Source organism: Salvelinus sp. IW2-2015, linkage group LG1 (assembly GCF_002910315.2).
Source record: "Salvelinus sp. IW2-2015 linkage group LG1, ASM291031v2, whole genome shotgun sequence".
In the NCBI taxonomy this organism is placed as follows: Eukaryota; Metazoa; Chordata; class Actinopteri; order Salmoniformes; family Salmonidae; genus Salvelinus; species Salvelinus sp. IW2-2015.
In genome coordinates, this window is record NC_036838.1 from 24,289,805 (window position 1) to 24,307,789 (window position 17,985).

General features: G+C 46.2%; 2 protein-coding genes across 4 annotated transcripts in view; one reads left to right on the forward strand and one right to left on the reverse strand.

Moving 5' to 3' along the window:
• Positions 1 to 8,794: 8,794 nt before the first annotated feature.
• Positions 8,795 to 15,424, forward strand: kctd20 (potassium channel tetramerization domain containing 20). The gene is made up of 7 exons (XM_023986753.2): positions 8,795 to 9,023; positions 10,682 to 10,850; positions 11,867 to 11,963; positions 12,110 to 12,230; positions 12,484 to 12,681; positions 12,916 to 13,026; positions 14,084 to 15,424. The coding sequence occupies exons 2-7, from the start codon at positions 10,690 to 10,692 to the stop codon at positions 14,380 to 14,382; spliced, it is 987 nt and encodes a 328-aa protein (XP_023842521.1). The 5' UTR covers positions 8,795 to 9,023; positions 10,682 to 10,689; the 3' UTR covers positions 14,383 to 15,424.
• Positions 15,425 to 15,528: 104 nt separating this feature from the next.
• LOC111963347 (serine/threonine-protein kinase 38) overlaps positions 15,529 to 17,985 on the reverse strand; it is a 19,104-nt gene continuing 16,647 nt past the window's right edge. For 2 of the 3 annotated variants that reach the window (XM_023986740.2, XM_023986721.2), the window contains one exon: positions 15,529 to 17,892. In XM_023986740.2, coding sequence (XP_023842508.1) covers positions 17,735 to 17,892 — 158 coding nt within the window. In that variant the 3' untranslated portion in view covers positions 15,529 to 17,734. The remainder of the gene's footprint in view (positions 17,893 to 17,985) is intronic. The other variant, XM_023986730.2, reaches the window with a different exon arrangement.

The following is a 17,985-nucleotide window of genomic DNA, read 5'->3' on the forward strand; positions in this document are numbered from 1 at the left end:
CAGGAAATGTAAAACACCTGCCCCTGATTGGAGAACCATATCAGGCTAGTTGACAATGAACCCAACATAGAAACACATAACATAGAATGCCCACCCAGCTCACGCCCTGACCAACTAAACAATACTGAACAAAGGAAATAAGGTCAGGAACGTGACAACAGCAACCTTTCGGTTACTGGCCCAATGCTCTTAACCGCTAGGCTACCCGCCAGACTGACCATCAAATATATACAAAAGTGTTTATAAAGCACTTCTTACATCAGCTGATATCTCAAAGTGCTGTACAGAAACCCAGCCTAAAACACCCAAACCGCAAGCAATGCAGGTGAAGAAGCACGGTGGCTAGGAAAAACTCCCTAGAAAGCGCAGATCCTAGGAAGAAACCTAGAGAGGAACCAGGCTATGAGGGGTGGCCAGTCCTCTTCTGGCTGTGCCGGGTGGAGATATTAACAGAACAAGATGTTCAAATGTTCATAGATGACCAGCAGGGTCAAATAATAATAATCACAGTGGATGTCGAAGGTGCAACAGGTCAGCACCTCAGGAGTAAATGTCAGTTGGCTTTTCATAGCTGATCATTCAGAGTATCTCTACCGCTCCTCCTGTCTCTAGAGTTGAAAACAGCAGGTCTGGGACAGGTAGCACGTCCGGTGAACATGTCAGGGTTCCATAGCCGCAGGCAGAACAGTTGAAACTGAGCAGCAGCATGGCCAGGTGTACTGGGGACAGCAAGGAGTCATCAGGGCCAGGTAGTCCTGAGGCATTGTCCTAGGGCTCAGGTCCTCCGAGAGAGAGAAAAGAGAAAGAAAAGAAGAAAGAAGAGAAAAGAGAGAGAAATTAGAGAGAGCATACTTAAATTCACACAGGACACCGATAAGACAGGAGAAATACTCCAGATATAACAGACTGACCCTAGCCCCCCGACACGTAAACTACTGCAGCATAAATACTGGAGGCTGAGACAGGAGGGGTCGAGAGACACTGTGGCCCCATCCGACGATACACCCGGACAGGGCCACACAAGCAGGATATAACCCCACCCACTTGCCAAAGCACAGCCCCCACACCACTAGAGGGATATCTTCAACCACCAACTTACCATCCTGAGACAAGGCCGAGATAAGCCCACAAAGATCTCCGCCACGGCACAACCCAAGGGGGGGCGCCAACCCAGACAGGAAGATCATGCCAGTGACTCAACCCACTCAAGTGACGCACTCCTCATAGGGACGCATGGAAGAGCACCAGTAAGCCAGTGACTCAGCCTCTGTAATAGGGTTAGAGGCAGAGAATCCCAGTGGAGAGAGGGAACCGGCCAGGCAGAGACAGCAAGGGCGGTTCGTTGCTCCAGTGCCTTTCCGTTCACCTTCACACTCCTGGTGTCAGGACCCGGTGCGAGAAACAGTCACTAATAATCGTCAGAAAACCAGAAGATGAGGCAGACACAGCAGTACTAGCGATAGTGGTTTAATAAAGAACAAAATCTCCAGGCAAAGAAACTAAAACCACAATGTCCAAAAATCAAGCCAAAAGGCACAAAAATGGAAATCCTCCAAAATACTAAAGAAACTCCACAAAGTGGTAAAAAACAGCAGGGAAAAACAAACCTCAAAAGACTACTCAAATAATACACAAAACTAAACCAGAGAACCTCTGGAAAAATCCAACAAGAGAAAACACTGAATAAAACAAGGCTTGGGCTGGGCTGGGTGCTAACTTACAAACACAGAGCAAGGAACTAAGGAACACACAGGGATTAAATACTAACAAGGGAATGACCTACAGGTGCAAACAATAATTGGAGCAAGAAAACACAAAGGTACAAAAAAGGTGCAATGGGGACATCTAGTGACCAAAAACCCGAACAGTCTTGGCCAAAACCTGACAAATCCCCCTCCTAGGAACGCGCTCTGACGTTCCTACCAGCCTTCTCAGGGTGGAGGGTCCTGAACTGACGAAGAAGGTCAGGGTCCAGTATGTCCTTGGCAGGAACCCAGGAGCGCTCCTCGGGACCGTAGCCTCCCAGTCCACCAGATACTGCCAGGACCGCTGCACCCGGCGGGAATCCAGTATCCGTGGACGGTATAAGCCGACTGGCCACCGATGACACGGGAGGGAGGAGGTCTGCCTGCCGGGATAAGGGGAGAAAAAACAACAGGTTTTAATAAAGAGATGTGAAATGTTGGATTGATCTTAAGGGATCTGGGTAAGTGCAGGCGAAAAGTAACGGGATTGACTCTCCTGGCAATCTTAAAGGGACCGATGAACCTCTGGGACAGCTTGCGAGACTCCACCGTAGTGGTACATTTTTAGTTGAGAGCCATACTCTCTGGCCGGGGTACAGGTAGGACGGGACGGCAGCGTCTGTTGGCACTGCTGAGAGGAACGCAGAAGAATTAAGACGGTCCTTCTTCCACGTAAGCCGACAGCGTCTGATGAACCTCGAGGCTGAAGGCACTCTGACTTCGCCTCCTGGTCCGGGAACAATAGAGGCGCATAGCCAAACTGACACTCATGCGGGGATATACCAGTGGAGGAGGAGCACAAGGTGTTGTGCGCGTACTCGGCCCAAACAATGAATGATGACCATGTGGACGGGTTGTTGGAAACCATGCATCTGAGGGGTTTCCAGCTCCTGATCATCCTCTCAGTTGGCCATTGGACTCCGATGGTACCCTGAAGATAAACTGGCCGTGGCCTATGAGGTGCAGAAGGCCTTCCAAAACCTTGAGGCGAACTGGGACCTCTGTCGGAAACATATCTTGCGGAATCCCAAAGACTCGGAACACATGGTTAATCACCAACTCAGCTGTTTCCTTGGCAGAAGGTAATTTGGTCAAGGAACAAACCTGGCCGCCTTAGAAAACCTGTCGATGATGACTAGGATCGTAGTATTACCATGGGACGGAGGAAGGCGCCAGTAATAAAGTCCAACGAGATATGGACCAGGGTCGGTGGGGAATAGATAGAGGTGAAGGAGTCCTTGAGGCGGAGGTGAGAAGATTTGCCCTGGCAGCACACGGAACAGGCCTTGACGAAAGTGGCAACGTCTTCTTTTATGGTGGCCACCAGAACTTACGCTGGATGAACTCCAAGGTGCGACCTACGCCGGGTGACAGGTGAGGCGAGAGGAGTGCCCCCACAGAAGGACTTGGGACCTTGCTGCCTTGGGAACAAACAACCGATTAGCAGGACCTCCTCCAGGGCCCGGTTCGATGGCTTGAGCGTTGTTTCACGGTATCCTCCACTTGCCACGAGATCGGAGCCACGATCTTAGCGGCCGGAAGGACAGTCATGTCAGTACTCTCGAATGGCAGGAGAGTAGATTCGTGACAAGGCGTCCGGTTTGAGATTCTTCGACCCGGGTCTATAGGTGAGGATAAACTGAAATCGGCTGAAGAAAAGAGACCATCGAGCTTGTCTGGAGTTCAACCGCTTCGCCTGCTGGAATATCTCCAGATTTTTGTGGTCCGTAAGCACTTGAAACGGTTGAGAAGCCCCCTCGAGCCAGTGTCTCCATTCCTTCAATGCATCTTAACCGCTGGAGTTCACGATCCCCACATCGTAATTCCTCTCGGCCGGGTAAGCCGGTGAGAGAAGAAGGCGCAAGGATGAAGCTTCTTGTCTTCACCCTCTGAGACAGGACAGCTCCAACCCCAACCTCTGATGCGTCTACCTCCACCACAAAAGGTTCATCCGCCGTTGTAGTGTCAGGATGGGAGCAGAGAGGATGCGCTGCTTGAGTCCTTGGAAGGCGTCTCAGCTTCTCTTCCCCACAGAAACCTTGTGTTCTGCCACCCTTGGTTACAGCTGAGAGAGGGGCTGCCACCGAGCTGAAGTTCTTGATGAACTTGCGGTAAAAGTTGGTGAAGCCAGGAAACGCGTCGAACTTCCTTAACGGACATTTGCGGGACTGAAGAGATGAGTCTTCAATAATAAGGTTGAGACCGAGTCTGCGTGTCACACATGGGTAGGCAGACCATTCCATAAAAATGTAGCTCTATAGGAGCTCTATAAGGCATTTATACGTTATATTCTTCAAGTATTAATGTGTACATAATTTGTTAGAAAGTCCACAAATGCATAATAGCAATCACAGATTGCCCCTTTTAAAAGATTAAAAGTGATTAGGTTGTATTTCAAGAGGTAGTGGTATTGTCTTTTTAATGATTCATCTGTAATTTGGTTAAATAAAGGCAAAATAAAATAGCTGTAGTGTGATGAAGGCAAAAAAGAATATAAAATAACATTTGAATCTCAATAAGTTTTGAATGATAAAATCTGGTGTTCCCACAGGCCTTTTTAAACAAAGCAAAGGTGTGTAATGTGTATAACGTGTAGCCTATACTCAGTGGTGATTTTAGCATGTAACTCTTGATGGGGCAAAAAACAATACAAGAAGGATATATGCTAGCAAAGCCACTACACAACACAACACTAAACAATACATGAATTGCACTATAACGGTAAAAAACGGTGCCCACAAACGGCCTACATAAAGCTGTCCCAACAGCAGTCCCAACATCTTACCACTGCTACACCTGGCTATCAGCGGAGCCTTGTCTGGCAGCAAAACAGTTCATTCAGCCTCATTTAGCTGATATGGCTGACTTGCTTAAACAAATGTGGTTTCTAATGACAATTGAGATGTACAAACTATGGCATAAGGGGAAGACAAGCAGATAAGAGGCAATCCGTAATTTCGATTAAGACATTAATGAGCGAGTTAGGACAGATGTAGTCAATATAACTATTTGTTTAGCACTTTTGAAATGTACAGCGACAGAATTCAGAACATCGGCCGTTCTTACAGTGTTCTCCCTGTACACCAAGTCAGAACAGTTGGCGAAATTAAGAGGGGTAAATAGACCAAATTATTAAGATGAGGCACATGGGCTACTAACACCTTACTACACAACATTCACTTAGTATTACTTTCTTAGCTACAGTATACATATCTCCCTGGTATTTTACATAATTTATGCAGCAGCATACAGCAGGACTCACCTTGTTGTGCTGTGCTCACTTGAACATGACACGGCGGTCCTATGTTGGCAAATTTTGTCATCAAAGTCTGTCATTCTTTGGATTTATGGTGCTTTCAAAAGAACTGGGAACTCTGAAAAAAACTAGGTTGAATCATGATTACGTCATTGATCTTCAGGTCGTAGCTCTAGAAAGAGGCTGGATTTACAATTTCGAGTTGGATGACCATTCAAAACATATTTTCCCAGTCGGAGCTCATTTATTCCCGACTTCCCAGTTGTCTTGAACTCACTGAAGTCAAGTTTTCGCATTTCCGAGTTAACAGTTGTTTTGAGCACGGCACAAATCATGCTTCATTGACAGCACGGCCAATGTTGAATGTTTATKATTTCAAATTTGGAAAAAAGCCCCTTAATCCCAGATTTGGGACCACACAGCTACTCCACTGAATAGCAGGCTAGTGATTGCTTTACAATGCTTGCAGTTAGCCACTGTCACTGATTCCTTCCAAACCACTCATTGTTGAATTTGCGATTTCCAACTTGTTGTGTAATGTTTATGTCCAATGGCCAATGAGCACCTATACGTTTCATCTATAATTTCGCTTCATTATTTATCTTCATTTGACAAGGATTGAAAAGGATATGCCAGTAGATTGTCGACTTGATTCATGATGATGACTGCTAGCTAAGTGTCACGTCCTGACCATAGTTCTTATGTGTTTTGCTTGTTTTAGTGTTGGTCAGGACGTGAGCTGGGGTGGGCATTCTATATGTGTGTCTAGTTTGTCTGTTTCTGTGTTCGGCTCGGTGCTCGGTGCTCAAGGGAGCCAGTACGCCTGCACGGTCCGGTATATCCGGCGCCACCTTCCCCCCCAGCCCAGTACCACCAGTGCCTACACCACGCACCAGGCTTCCAGTGCGTCTCCAGAGCCCTGTTCCTCCTCCACGCACTCTCCCTGTGGTGCGTGTCTCCAGCCCAGTACTCCAGTTCCGGCACACGCACCAAGCTCCTGTGCGTCTCCAAGCCCTGTTCCTTCTCCCCGCACTCGCCCTGAGGTGCGTGCCCTCAGCCGGTACCACCAGTGCCGGTACCACGCACCAGGCCTATAGTGCGCCTCGAGAGTCCAGTGTGCCCTGTTCCTGCTCCCCGCACTAGCCTTGAGGTGCGTGTCTCCAGTCCGGTACCACCAGTTCCGGACACACGCACCAGGCCTACTGTGCGCCTCAGCAGGTCAGAGTCGGCCGTCTGCCCAACGCCGCCTGCACTGCCGTCTGCCCAGCGCCGTCTGAGCTGCCTGCCTGCCCAGCGCAGTCTGAGCTGCCTCCCTGCCCAGCGCCAGTCTGAGCTGCCTGCCTGCCAGTGCCGTCTGAGCTGCCTGCCTGCCCAGTGCCGTCTGAGCTGTGCCTGCCCAGGCCTCTGAGCTGCCTGCCTGCCCAGCGCCGTCTGAGCTGCCGCCTGACCCAGCGCCGTCTGAGCTGCCTGCCTGCCCAGCGCCGTCTGAGCCGTCCGTCTGCCCAGCGCCATCTGAGCCATCGTCTGCCCAGCGCCATCTGAGCCATCCCGTCTGCCCAGCGCCATCTGAGCCATCCGTCTGCCCAGCGCCGTCTGAGCATCCGTCTGCCAGCGCCGTTGAGCATCCGCTGCCCAGCGCCGTCTGAGCCGCCCGTCTGTCCCGAGCCGTCAGAGCCGCCTGTCTGTCCCGAGCCGTCAGAGCCGCCCGTCAGTCAGGAGCCGCCAGAGCCGCCCGCCAGTCAGGAAGCGCCGCACAACCAGAGGCGCCCGCCGAGTCAGGAGCCGCCAGAGCCGCCGCCAGTCAGGAGCCGCCAGAGCCGCCCGCCAGTCATGAGCTGCCTGCCAGTCATGAGCTGCCTGCCAGTCATGAGCTGCCCCTCAGCCCGAGCTTCCCCTCAGTCCGGAGCTGCCATTAGTCCGGAGCTGCCCTTCAGTCCAGAGCTACCTCTCTGTCCTGAGCTACCTCTCTGTCCTGAGCTACCTCTCTGTCCTGAGCTGTCTTCTCAATGTAGTGGGGACCTTGGTGAGGATTCCTAGGCCAAGGTCGGGCCGAGGTCACCACTAAAAGGACGCTAAGGAGGGGGACAAAGACAATGGTGGAGTGGTGGCCTCGCCTGCGCCGGAGCCGCCACCGCGGACAGATGCCCACCAGACCCTCCCCTTGAGTTTTAGGGGTGCGTTCGGAGTCCCACCTCAGGAGGGGGGTACTGTCACGTCCTGACCATAGTTCTTATGTGTTTTGCTTGTTTTAGTGTTGGTCAGGACGTGAGCTGGGTGGGCATTCTATGTTGTGTGTCTAGTTTGTCTGTTTCTGTGTTCGGCCTAATATGGTTCTCAATCAGAGCAGCTGTCAATCGTTGTCCCTGATTGAGAATCATATGTAGGTGGCTTGTTTTGTGTTGGGGATTTGTGGGTGGTTTGTTTCCTGTCTCTGTGTTTCTCTGCACCAGATAGGGCTGTTTCGGTTTGCCACGTTTGTTATTTTGTAGTATTTGTAAGTGTTCACAGTATTCGTCTTGTTAATTAAACATGTTGAACACGAGCTACGCTGCGTCTTGGTCCGATCCCTTACACGCTCTCTTCTCGTGAAGAGAGGAAGGCTGCCGTTACACTAAGGTTTTGAAAGTACGATGTTGACATGATCAATCCAATCAAAGCTACTGTACATATAACTGATTTGATGTCCTTTTATCTGTGGCCAATGACCTTGAGCTTCTTGGATGGACACTTCTAATGTAACTCTATGGCAGCACCCAAGGGGCTTGAATTTTCAAGCTCTACCCTTAGACTTGGAGGTGACGTAGTGTCCCCATGAGTGATAGAACACTGCCAATCACAGCGCAACGCTCCATATTTTCTGCTGGCTTGCCCCACCACCACAGAAAGCACTGAACTAGGCTGAAACACCTGTATTTTGGAGCTGCATTACTCAAGAAACAAAAAAAAAGACCATGTTTGTATGCGGCTTTATTAACTCAATGATAATATATTTTTTTACATTGTTTGCAAACTGATATGTGACACGTATTAAGCCAAATAACATACAAACAGGCAAGCCCCCCCCCCCTTCCCCCAAAAAAGTTGTATTTATTTTTTGCAAAAATGAGCTCCACCTGCCCTGAATGACAGGTCGCCACCGCCTATACTTGATTTTACTAAAATGGTGGGTCTGTCTTTACTGCCATCATATTTGTATCATAACGAGGCTATATATAGGGGGTACCGGTACCGAGTCAGTGTGCTGTTGAGGTAATTTTTTGTAGGTAGGGGTGAAGTGACTATGCATAGATAATAAACAGCGAGTAGCAGCAGTGTTCAAAACATATGGAGGGGGGTAAATGTAATAGTCCGGTGGCCATTTGATTAATTGTTCAGCAGTTTTATGGCTTGGGGGTAGAAGCTGTTAAGGAGTATTTTGGTCCTAGACTTAGTGCTCCGGTACCGCTTGTCGTGCGGTAGCAGAGAAAACACTCTATGACCTGGGTGACTGGAGTCTCTGACAATTTTATGGGCTTTCCTCTGACACCGCCTATTATATAGGTCCTGGATGGCAAGAAGCTTGACCCCAGTCATGTGCTGGGCCGTAAGCACTACCCTCTGTAGCGCCTTACGGTCAGATAACATTATTTGAGACATTTTATTATTTTCTCTCTGTTTATATGTTTCAATACTGTTTCTCTAAACCATACCAATATATATGACTTTATGAAGTGAAAATAGTTCACACCCCCCCGTCAAATTATTGGAGATATATGGTAGGGGTCAGTTAAGGAAATGTAGATACACAGTAGCAATTCTGCGCGTTGAAACAAACGGATTGGGAATTCTCTTACGAGAGTCTTTGGGTCTCCTACATCGGGAGTAATTGGATTTGAGAGCACTGATCCGCTGTCACCGTATGGGCTGGGGCGCTTTCGGTAAACCCATATTCCTGCACCCCGCGCTCTGGCACTTGGCATCGGGTCCATCGTTCGCGTGACAGACCGGTTACAGAGAACAGCCGTTTTCACTCAGACGTTCTGGTAAGTCTGGTGGTTAGTCGTTGTCTGGTGGTCTCCGTCGCCTATAGCTTATGTTTTGGTAATATGTCTGCAACTGTATCTGAATGTTATTATGGCATTTTATAATACAGCTCTGTATTTATGTTATGACGTATGCAAACCGTGATACGGGCACGTAAGCTCCAGACATGTGGCGCAGCGTAATTCGTAGCGCTGTCAAATCTCAAATCAGCAGGGACGGATACAGTGAAAATTGTCTACACCCTGGACGCAGACTGAATAAAATAGTCAGTGCTGTTTATTAGCTAGACAAATACAGAATTGTTGATGGGGTTGGGGCTATACGGTATGGGTTGGGGTAGCCTACCATATATCTTGATTTTGGGCTTAGGCTACCAGTTACGTTACAGTGCAGTGTTAATATTATCAGCTCTCCTCAACAGTTGTTATAATTTGCATCCCATCAAACCCTTTTCCTCATTGTGTTACATTAGAACCTGTCTGTCTTCCACCTGTTGGCTACAATGGAATGCTGTGCACTGCACACCGTTGAAGACCATTGTTACAACTCAGGTGTTATACCAGTAGAATAACCCACGCATTAATTACCCTTTAACTAATTACCCTTTTACTACATCTATTTTACTTTGAAAAGCTAAATTAACATAGTTTACGGCCTGTCTAATGATTATTCTCATTAGACAGGTTCTAATTGAGCGGCAGGTGGTTAGAGCGTTGGGTAGAGCGTAGTGGTTAGAACGTTGGACCAGTAACAGGAAAGATTGCTGGATCGAATCCCTGAGCTGACAAGGTGAAAATCTGTCTTTCTGCCCATGAACAAGGCAGTTAACCCACTGTTCCCCGGTAGGCTGTCATTAAATAAGAATTTCTTCTTAACTGGCTAGTTAACTAAAGGTTAAATAAAAATAATAACAAAATCTCTCATTCCACTGGAATAATACCTACTCTTTGTCCTCTCACATTCACTTCTGTATGTAATGCTTTATTTCTGTTGTCTCAGCTGAATACCAAGTTTAAGTGCAGGAGGGATGTCACTGTCCTATTGGTGGGAGATGAATGCCAAGTTTGTTAGTAGCAAAACAAGCTTCAATGTCAGAGACCCAAGCAGATACTGTATGTAAGACAGAGAGTATTGTGGCCACTGTTGTCGACTTCATCACTCGACAGTTATTCCCATGACCCCTCCTCCTGCTGCTGTCTGTCTCAATCCCAGTCCAGATAACTGGGAGAACTGGTGAGGCTGGAAAAGCTGGCATGTTACTGTGCAGCTACGGTACACTACTGCAGTAATCTCCTCCTCCTCTCGGGACTTAGTGAGGAGGCTGACAGTAGCAGATGGGTCCAGGGCACCAGGCTAATAGGCTCACTGACTCAGTGGGATGGCCAGTTTGAAGGCCTGTATACTACTAGTTGTCTGACCCCTTACCATCAATTAGACCTACAGTACAGTAGGGCATGTCTTTGCTCCAGTCCACCTTTGTTTCCGTCTAACCCTGATATGGCTGTGTTGGAGTAATGGGGGATAAAGCCATGTCAGAGCCAGTGTCCTCACTGCCTCATGGTTTTGGCCACATTTGTCAGTTGACATATTTGTAGGATATCTCTGGCACAAATGTAAATCCATGAGGTCAACTGTGATGGCACTTGTTCTCTCCCAGACATTGACATGGCAGCACGTCCAGACTTCCAACGTGAGGGGAGGGGTGAGAAGAACCTGTCTCCCCTGTCTCGCCTCCCCCATGAGCGGGTGACCCTGATGGTGGACGGGACTCACTTTGTGGTGGACCCCGCCCTGTTCACCGCCCACCCCGACACCATGCTGGGGAGGTAAAGTCCAGACCCCTAAGCATCACAATCTGTGTGTCAGATTTAGACTATTTTATTATATTATAACAGACTGAGATTGTGCTAGCCCACTGACCTAAATCAGCCAAAGCCTTAGCGCAAGTCTTCAGGTCTCAGGCCAGGTTAGTCATCAGGCACGCGTGGATCACCACCGTGTCCAATACAGTAGTACAGCCTATTATTAGACCAGGGACAGATAAAGAAGAAACACTAACAAAACCCTAATCCCTCAGGAATCATTTCAGAGTGGTTTGTTTCTAGTCTCAGAGAGTGATGTTTACTCTGACCCATTGGCCATTTGGGTTAATCTGGGCTAATAATCTGAGATTGGTCAAATATTACCCAGGAATATTCCTCTCATTAACACCTTCTCTCGCATACACAATGTAGGCATTGTTATGATTCAGGTTTCAGGTGTGACCCAGATGCAGACAGTGTTGAAGAAACAAAAGTTTATTTATAGTACAGGGGCAGGCAAACGGCAGGTCAAAGACAGGCAGAGGTTAGTAATCCAGAGAGGCTGCAAAAGGTCCAGAACGGCAGGCAGTCTCAGGGTCAGGGCAGGCAGGGGTCAATAATCCAGTGAGGTGGGGCAAGGTATAGAACGGCAGGCAGACTCAGGGTCAGGGAAGGCAGAACGGTCAAAACCGGGAAGGACTAGAAAACAGGAGCAAGAACAGACAGGAGCAGGGGAACAAACGCTGGTAGGTTTCACGAAACAAAACAAACTGGCAACAGACAAACAGAGAACACAGGTATAAATACACTGGGGATAATGGGGAAGATGGGCGACAACTGGAGGGGGGGTGGAGACAAGCACAAAGACAGGTGAAACAGATCAGGGTGTGACAACACTGTACTAAAGAAAGGAAATAAGACTTGAATGGTAACTGGACATCTACACAGACAAGGCTTTCAACATGCATTAAACTCGGAAATGCTTATTGTGAGAACATTTAGTATAATGAAATAAATAAATAACACATTTGAATTCTCAGGATGTTTGGTCCTGCCCGTCACTTCACCCGGCCAAACGCCAAGGGAGAGTATGAGATCGCTGAGGGAATCGGAGCCAGCATATTCAAAGTCGTCCTGGTGTGTTTCACTTAAAATAGTTCCCCTGAGTTATGAAATTGCTTATATCTTCCCTTACCTAAACTAACCTACTGTGTTTCTCTCTCCCCCCCCTCTTCCTCTCTGTCCCTTGACTCTCTCTCTCATTCTCTCTCCCTCTCTCGCAGGACTTTTACAAAGGGGGTATCCTGCAGTGTCCAGAGGGGGTGTCAGTGTCTGAGCTCAGAGAAGCGTGTGACTACCTCTGTATTAACTTTGACTACAGTACCGTCAGGTGCCGAGACCTCAGTGAGTAGCACAGTCACACCGGGTTTGACCAGGGCCCAGTTCAAAACCGAAACGTTGAGTAATGTTTTGCAATTATTGCATGCACAGTTTTCAAAATGAAGTTAAACCACTTTTCAAAACCTGTTCCTAATTGCTGAGTCTTCTTCATCTTGAATTTTCACTATTGAAATATACATTTTGCCATGTACAAGAGACTATGATGTCAAATCAGAGGTCATAGTTCAAATGGTGTGACCATTCGTTCCTGTCCCAGGTGCATTGCTGCATGAGCTGTCCAACGACGGTGCAAAGCGTCAGTTTGATGTCTTCCTAGAGGAGCTAGTTGTTCCGGTGATGGTGTCTAGTGCTCAGGAGGGGGAGAGGGAGTGTCACATCGTAGTTCTCACAGATGATGACATAGTGGATTGGGACCATGACAACCCTCCACCCATGGGAGAGGAGTACTCACAGAGTAAGTGACCTAGTCCTTCACCTCTCTCAGGGTAATTAMAATGAATCATACATTATTAATAAAATAGATCATTGACATGTATATTTCGGACAGTGCTGTTTGTTTCATTTTCTATACTTTAGACTTTTGAGAATCTAGTGCCCCAACCTTTTTTGGAAAATAATTATGAATAATTTTGMAGTGAGCACTTTGTTCAATATTATTTCCTGTTCTCTCTCTCTTCAATGTGCCCAGTTCTGTACAGCACCAAGCTCTACCGCTTCTTCAAGTACATAGAGAACAGAGATGTGGCCAAAGCACTGTTAAAGGAGAGAGGACTGAAGAACATTCGCATCGGCATTGAGGGTGAGTCCGTTACCATGTCCCAAATCAACCCGCTAGCCCTCAGCCTCTTCTCCTAGCCTCTTCTGCTTAGGTGTCTGAATATCTGAAAGAAACAAATAGGTATAAGAAATCTAAGGCTTAGATTCAAATCCGTATCGCGGAAGACCCATGCTATATATGGGTTAGCAGATGAAAACGATGCACATGTTTTAATGGGGACGAAGTCCATGTTTTGTTGTGATTCTGGATGGCAAGATAGCTAGTAACATTGAGAGGAATCTTAAGTGGCACGTTTCATCTTGTTATTGATATTATGTCTTGTTTTGAGGTGTTTTGTCTGATTTTATGTCAATGCTAATATGGCAAAACATTTGCTAGCTAGCTAACCAACAACTGTAACGATGTATTTGAGAAACAACAAGTGCTCATTGTGAAAATGTATTTTCAATATACATTGGAGACTAAATATAGTTGGCATATTATCAACAATCTAAGCCAACCCCGTCTGTTTTGCCCTATAGTTGGATACAGAGGTTTTGTTGCTAAGCAACCAACCCGTCTATAGCTAGATTGAAATTTAAAGGCTATGTTCCCGCATTTGTGTTACACGCTGCATCCCACTGGGCAAAACTGGTTGAATCAAAGCTGTTTCCACGTTATTTCAATAAAAAAAATATATGTTATGTGATGATGTTGAATCAATGTGGAGAACTGATTGGATACGCAAAAYGTCATCAACGTCAAGACATTCTCCTTTTTTTCATCCAGCTTTTAACCTAAATCCAATGACATGGTGAAATTGTTTGTTGATTTTACGTTGAATTCACGTTAGTTGACAACTCAACCGTATTTAAATCAAAACTAGACGTTGAACTGACGTCTGTGCCCAGTGGGATATGTCGTCTCAATCGAAAATTACATTTACATTTAAATTGCGCAATAACACAAATCTTCCGGAATACTTATTGAATCTAGCCCCAAGTCTTCCAATGCCATAGGCTACATTTTGCTTCCCTCAAATCTGCAAACCCTACAGAGATACTGAACATGATGTGCGTCTGGTCCTCATGTATCCCAGGGTACCCTACCTGTAAGGAGAAGGTGAAGCGCCGTCCCGGTGGGAGGTCAGAGGTCATCTATAACTACGTGCAGCGGCCCTTCATCCAGCTGTCCTGGGAGAAGGAGGAAGGGAAGAGTCGACACGTGGACTTCCAGTGCGTCCGAAGCAAGAGTGTCCCCAACCTCATCGCCTCTCTGGGGGAGCCAACACGACCCGCAGCCACACCCAACCCGCAGGTCGATGAGCTGGATAGGCTGATCAGCCCTGATCCCCGCCCCCAGTCTCAGGCCCCACCCCCACCCACCAATGATAGTTGAGGAGAGGGTAGAAGTTGACCTTGGGTATAGGTTTTTTTTTGTTCCCCTATTGGTCAAGGTCAGGGTTTGGCAAGGTTAAGGTTGCGCTGATACTAGGGCCTAGATTCAATCAGATCAAGCATTAACCAGCGATAGACGACACCCGCATAGCTGATGTTCTGGCGTGTCGGAGATGTAACTGGGTTGGAGCTGTCAAATCAGTGAGCAGCTGCTCTGGTGATCTCATGAAGCCACACCGTCCCACTTGTGTTAGAAGTTCAGACCGAGAATGTGTAGGCTGTATAGAAATAATGACGCTCAAATTCAAAATCATTAAACAAAATAATGAGGATTTCTATCAGCCTAATCGAGGTGTAGATTACATCTCACATTCCAGTGTTCTAACTTGTAAACAGGGCTGCATGAGATTTCTGTTAATGCGATACCGTGCAGCCAATGGCAATGTCCGCGTTAGGTATAACGCCGGGAGCGCCTGTTGATTTGACAGCTCTAATGCAGTTCCACCTCTGACCTCTATGTGGGTGTCAGCAAGCGCGGATCTGAAAGAATCTAGCCCTAGATCTGTGTTTTGGGGCAACTTCTACCCGAGGCCGTCATCAGTTACCACGTCAGCCTGTCTTCCACTCAGGATGTGTGAGTTTACAGACACACTCAAACAAACCTCCATGACCATACAGTCCAACCCATGTACGCATACAGAAACAGATGCGCATGAAACACAGACATGTACACATGTACGCACACATACACACATGGATTTGGACAAGGAGGATGTTTACAGTAGATAACTAGACCTTACCAGAGTATATCTAGTGTTTCCTCATTTAGAATGTATTATGTCATAATAAGTGTGTGTGTGTGTATGTGTGTGTGCTCTTTTTTCCTTTTATGACCGATTACATTTTATATGCTTTCTACATTTATATAAAGGTTGCAGTTAATATTATTGTTWAAAGTATTTCCATCGTTTTTGTTCAAAGAATTTGTTCAAGTAATTGTTGCAGCTGCACGGGAAACCGAAATAAAATGATGGCATAGCTAACTTCATGATTTTGTGTTCTGATAAATAAAACCTCAGGTTGACATCTCATAGAAAAGATGGCCATGCTGACAAAGGCATAAAAAAGAAACAACAGTATGCCCCAGAATTGTACAAATGTTTTATTGAAAGATTAAATAATTTCTCAGCATTTAAAGCTTTTTTTCTCATAGTGAACATGTGTTCTCCTTTGCTGAGAAATATAGTTGAGCTGAAAACATTCAAACCTCATACAGAAGGATTCAATAAGATACACACACATACACACACAGATCTATACATAGTATATGTGTCACCCAGCAGAGAAATGACTGCGGTTTATACATGTACTCATTTGCATATCAATATTTTTCCTTGTTCAAAAGGAACAGCTTGGTGTGAGCATTGATACAAAATATAGGCTATTTTAAAAAACATAAGCAGACGTAATGGGAATTATTGTACCGCCTATTTGGCATGTGCACCTTTTCAAACAGCATTACACTAGTAAGAGTCTATCATGCTAAGCAGCTGCTCAGAGTTTACTTCTCCAGCGGGTACAAAGACCTTAAAGCACTCGAGTGAAAATCAGAACGAGAGGAGAACTAACCGTCAACATCATTCAGTCGTCTATCTGGGGAAAAAATGTTGCATCACTTTACACAGGTATTACTACTGGGTTACTATGTGGGAATAATCTATGTAATTACATTTAAGTACAAGTAGTTCTATAGCACATACCATTTTAGTCTCTTGAAAAATAAAAGAGTGAGAACAAATGGTTAGTGTTAGGCCTACTACTACCCGACTGCAGTAGTTCATCTAGTAAAAGCTATCCTGTAGTTACTCATGTAAGGTGTAAAGTGAGGCCAAGTTTGTTTTCCTTTTTTACATAATACGCACATACACACACTAACAGTGCTGAAAGTGCTTTAACACAGATATATGTGAAAGTTCAAGCTCTATATTTCATATTTGCTGAAGTTTTAAATYTACGTGAAATTCATAAATCCCCAGCATTGTGCATAAAACAGTGGTTCCTTTTTGAGTTAAAAATACTATATGGGGAAAAAAACGTAACATGAGAAGCCTTTCATTAAATACCAGCTTTAGAAAGAGCAGCTGTAAAAAAAATCAAGCACTGTCGGGTGAGCAAAAAGTCTAGAGCATTCCATCCTGCATACAAACAATTTAACATGAAACAAAAAAAGGGGGATTCCAATTTCAAACTAATGTACAGCTCTTGGGAGTTCTTTGGGTAAGGCATATAAAATGGACATGATGTCTCAAGGTAGTGTCATTCAGACAGCTCAACATACACACACAACCAGCATTAGTTATATCCCTGAAGACTAGTACTATTTCAATCCAACAAAGCATTCGAAATGAACKTTTCTGAAAACGTCTGTATTATGAAAATGATACATTACAAAATGATAAAAGAAATAACAGGGCACATTAAAAGTTGAGACAACCAACAAAGGCAGTGAAGGAGAAGTGCTTCCTCAATAAACCCCTTACTGAGGAGTAGCTAGACTACCATGGAATTTTCCGTCCTTTGTTGAACATTCTCACTCACTCGGACTGATGACATCACAGGAATCACAGAAATAGAATGCTAAAAATAGCATTGTTAGAACTCCTCTCTCCGAGGCAAGCGGTGATCTAATGACGTCACAGGGGTAGTGAGACAGACTGCTGTGAACCTGCCAGCTTCCTAGAGAACAGTAGAGACGTTTCCCTATGAACCGTATGACAGGTTGAGGAGAAGAGTGGGGAGAAGGTTCTGGAGGGACACAAGGGGACAGCTATAAGGCTGTACATCAGAGTTCAGTGCTGGTGGGAAAGTAAGAGCCGGGCTTCAGCTCTGAGAAATTGGGCCCTATTCAATCAAAACTGCTATCCTGGTATCGAAGATAAAATTGACATTCTTCCTACACAGCGAGAAAGCATATTTGAGATGAGTTATTGTTACACACTGTAAAAATTTTACTGAGATAATTCATCCAAACATGCATTGACAGTGAAAGAAGAATGGTGSTTTTCACATCCGGGAAACCCGGTTACTGGGCCCTAAGTCACAGAAGGCCAAACTGTGGTTACAACCATGTATCCACAGGGTATAATGAACTGGTTAGAGTTGGTTCAACCAGATTTCTCAGAATCCTGGTTCAGAAGGCCTGCAGGAAATAGAACAGCTTAACAGTTGAATTTTGTAAAAAAAACAAAAAAACATTTGTATTATGAAACTGAACCGTTGTGTGAAGGTATCTGGGTGCTGCGGGGGATATGGGAATCAGGGGGTCATTGCAGCACAGGTTATAGGGTCAGAGTTCATCTCTTGCTTCCCTTCATGTAGGAAGGGATGGCTCCCCTGGCTGTCAGGCCCTCGAATCGCTTGTAGGTGTAGTTGATGAAGACCCAGTCCTTATTTTTATAGTCAGCCTCAGCTGCTGCTGCTGCTGCTGGAGACTTGGTGGGTGCTGCTGCAGCTGGGGGAAGAGAGAGAAAGGGGGCGAGAAAAGAGAGTGAAGAAAGAGGGAGAAGAAAGAGGGAGCGGAAATAGACAAGGAGAAAGGGAGAAA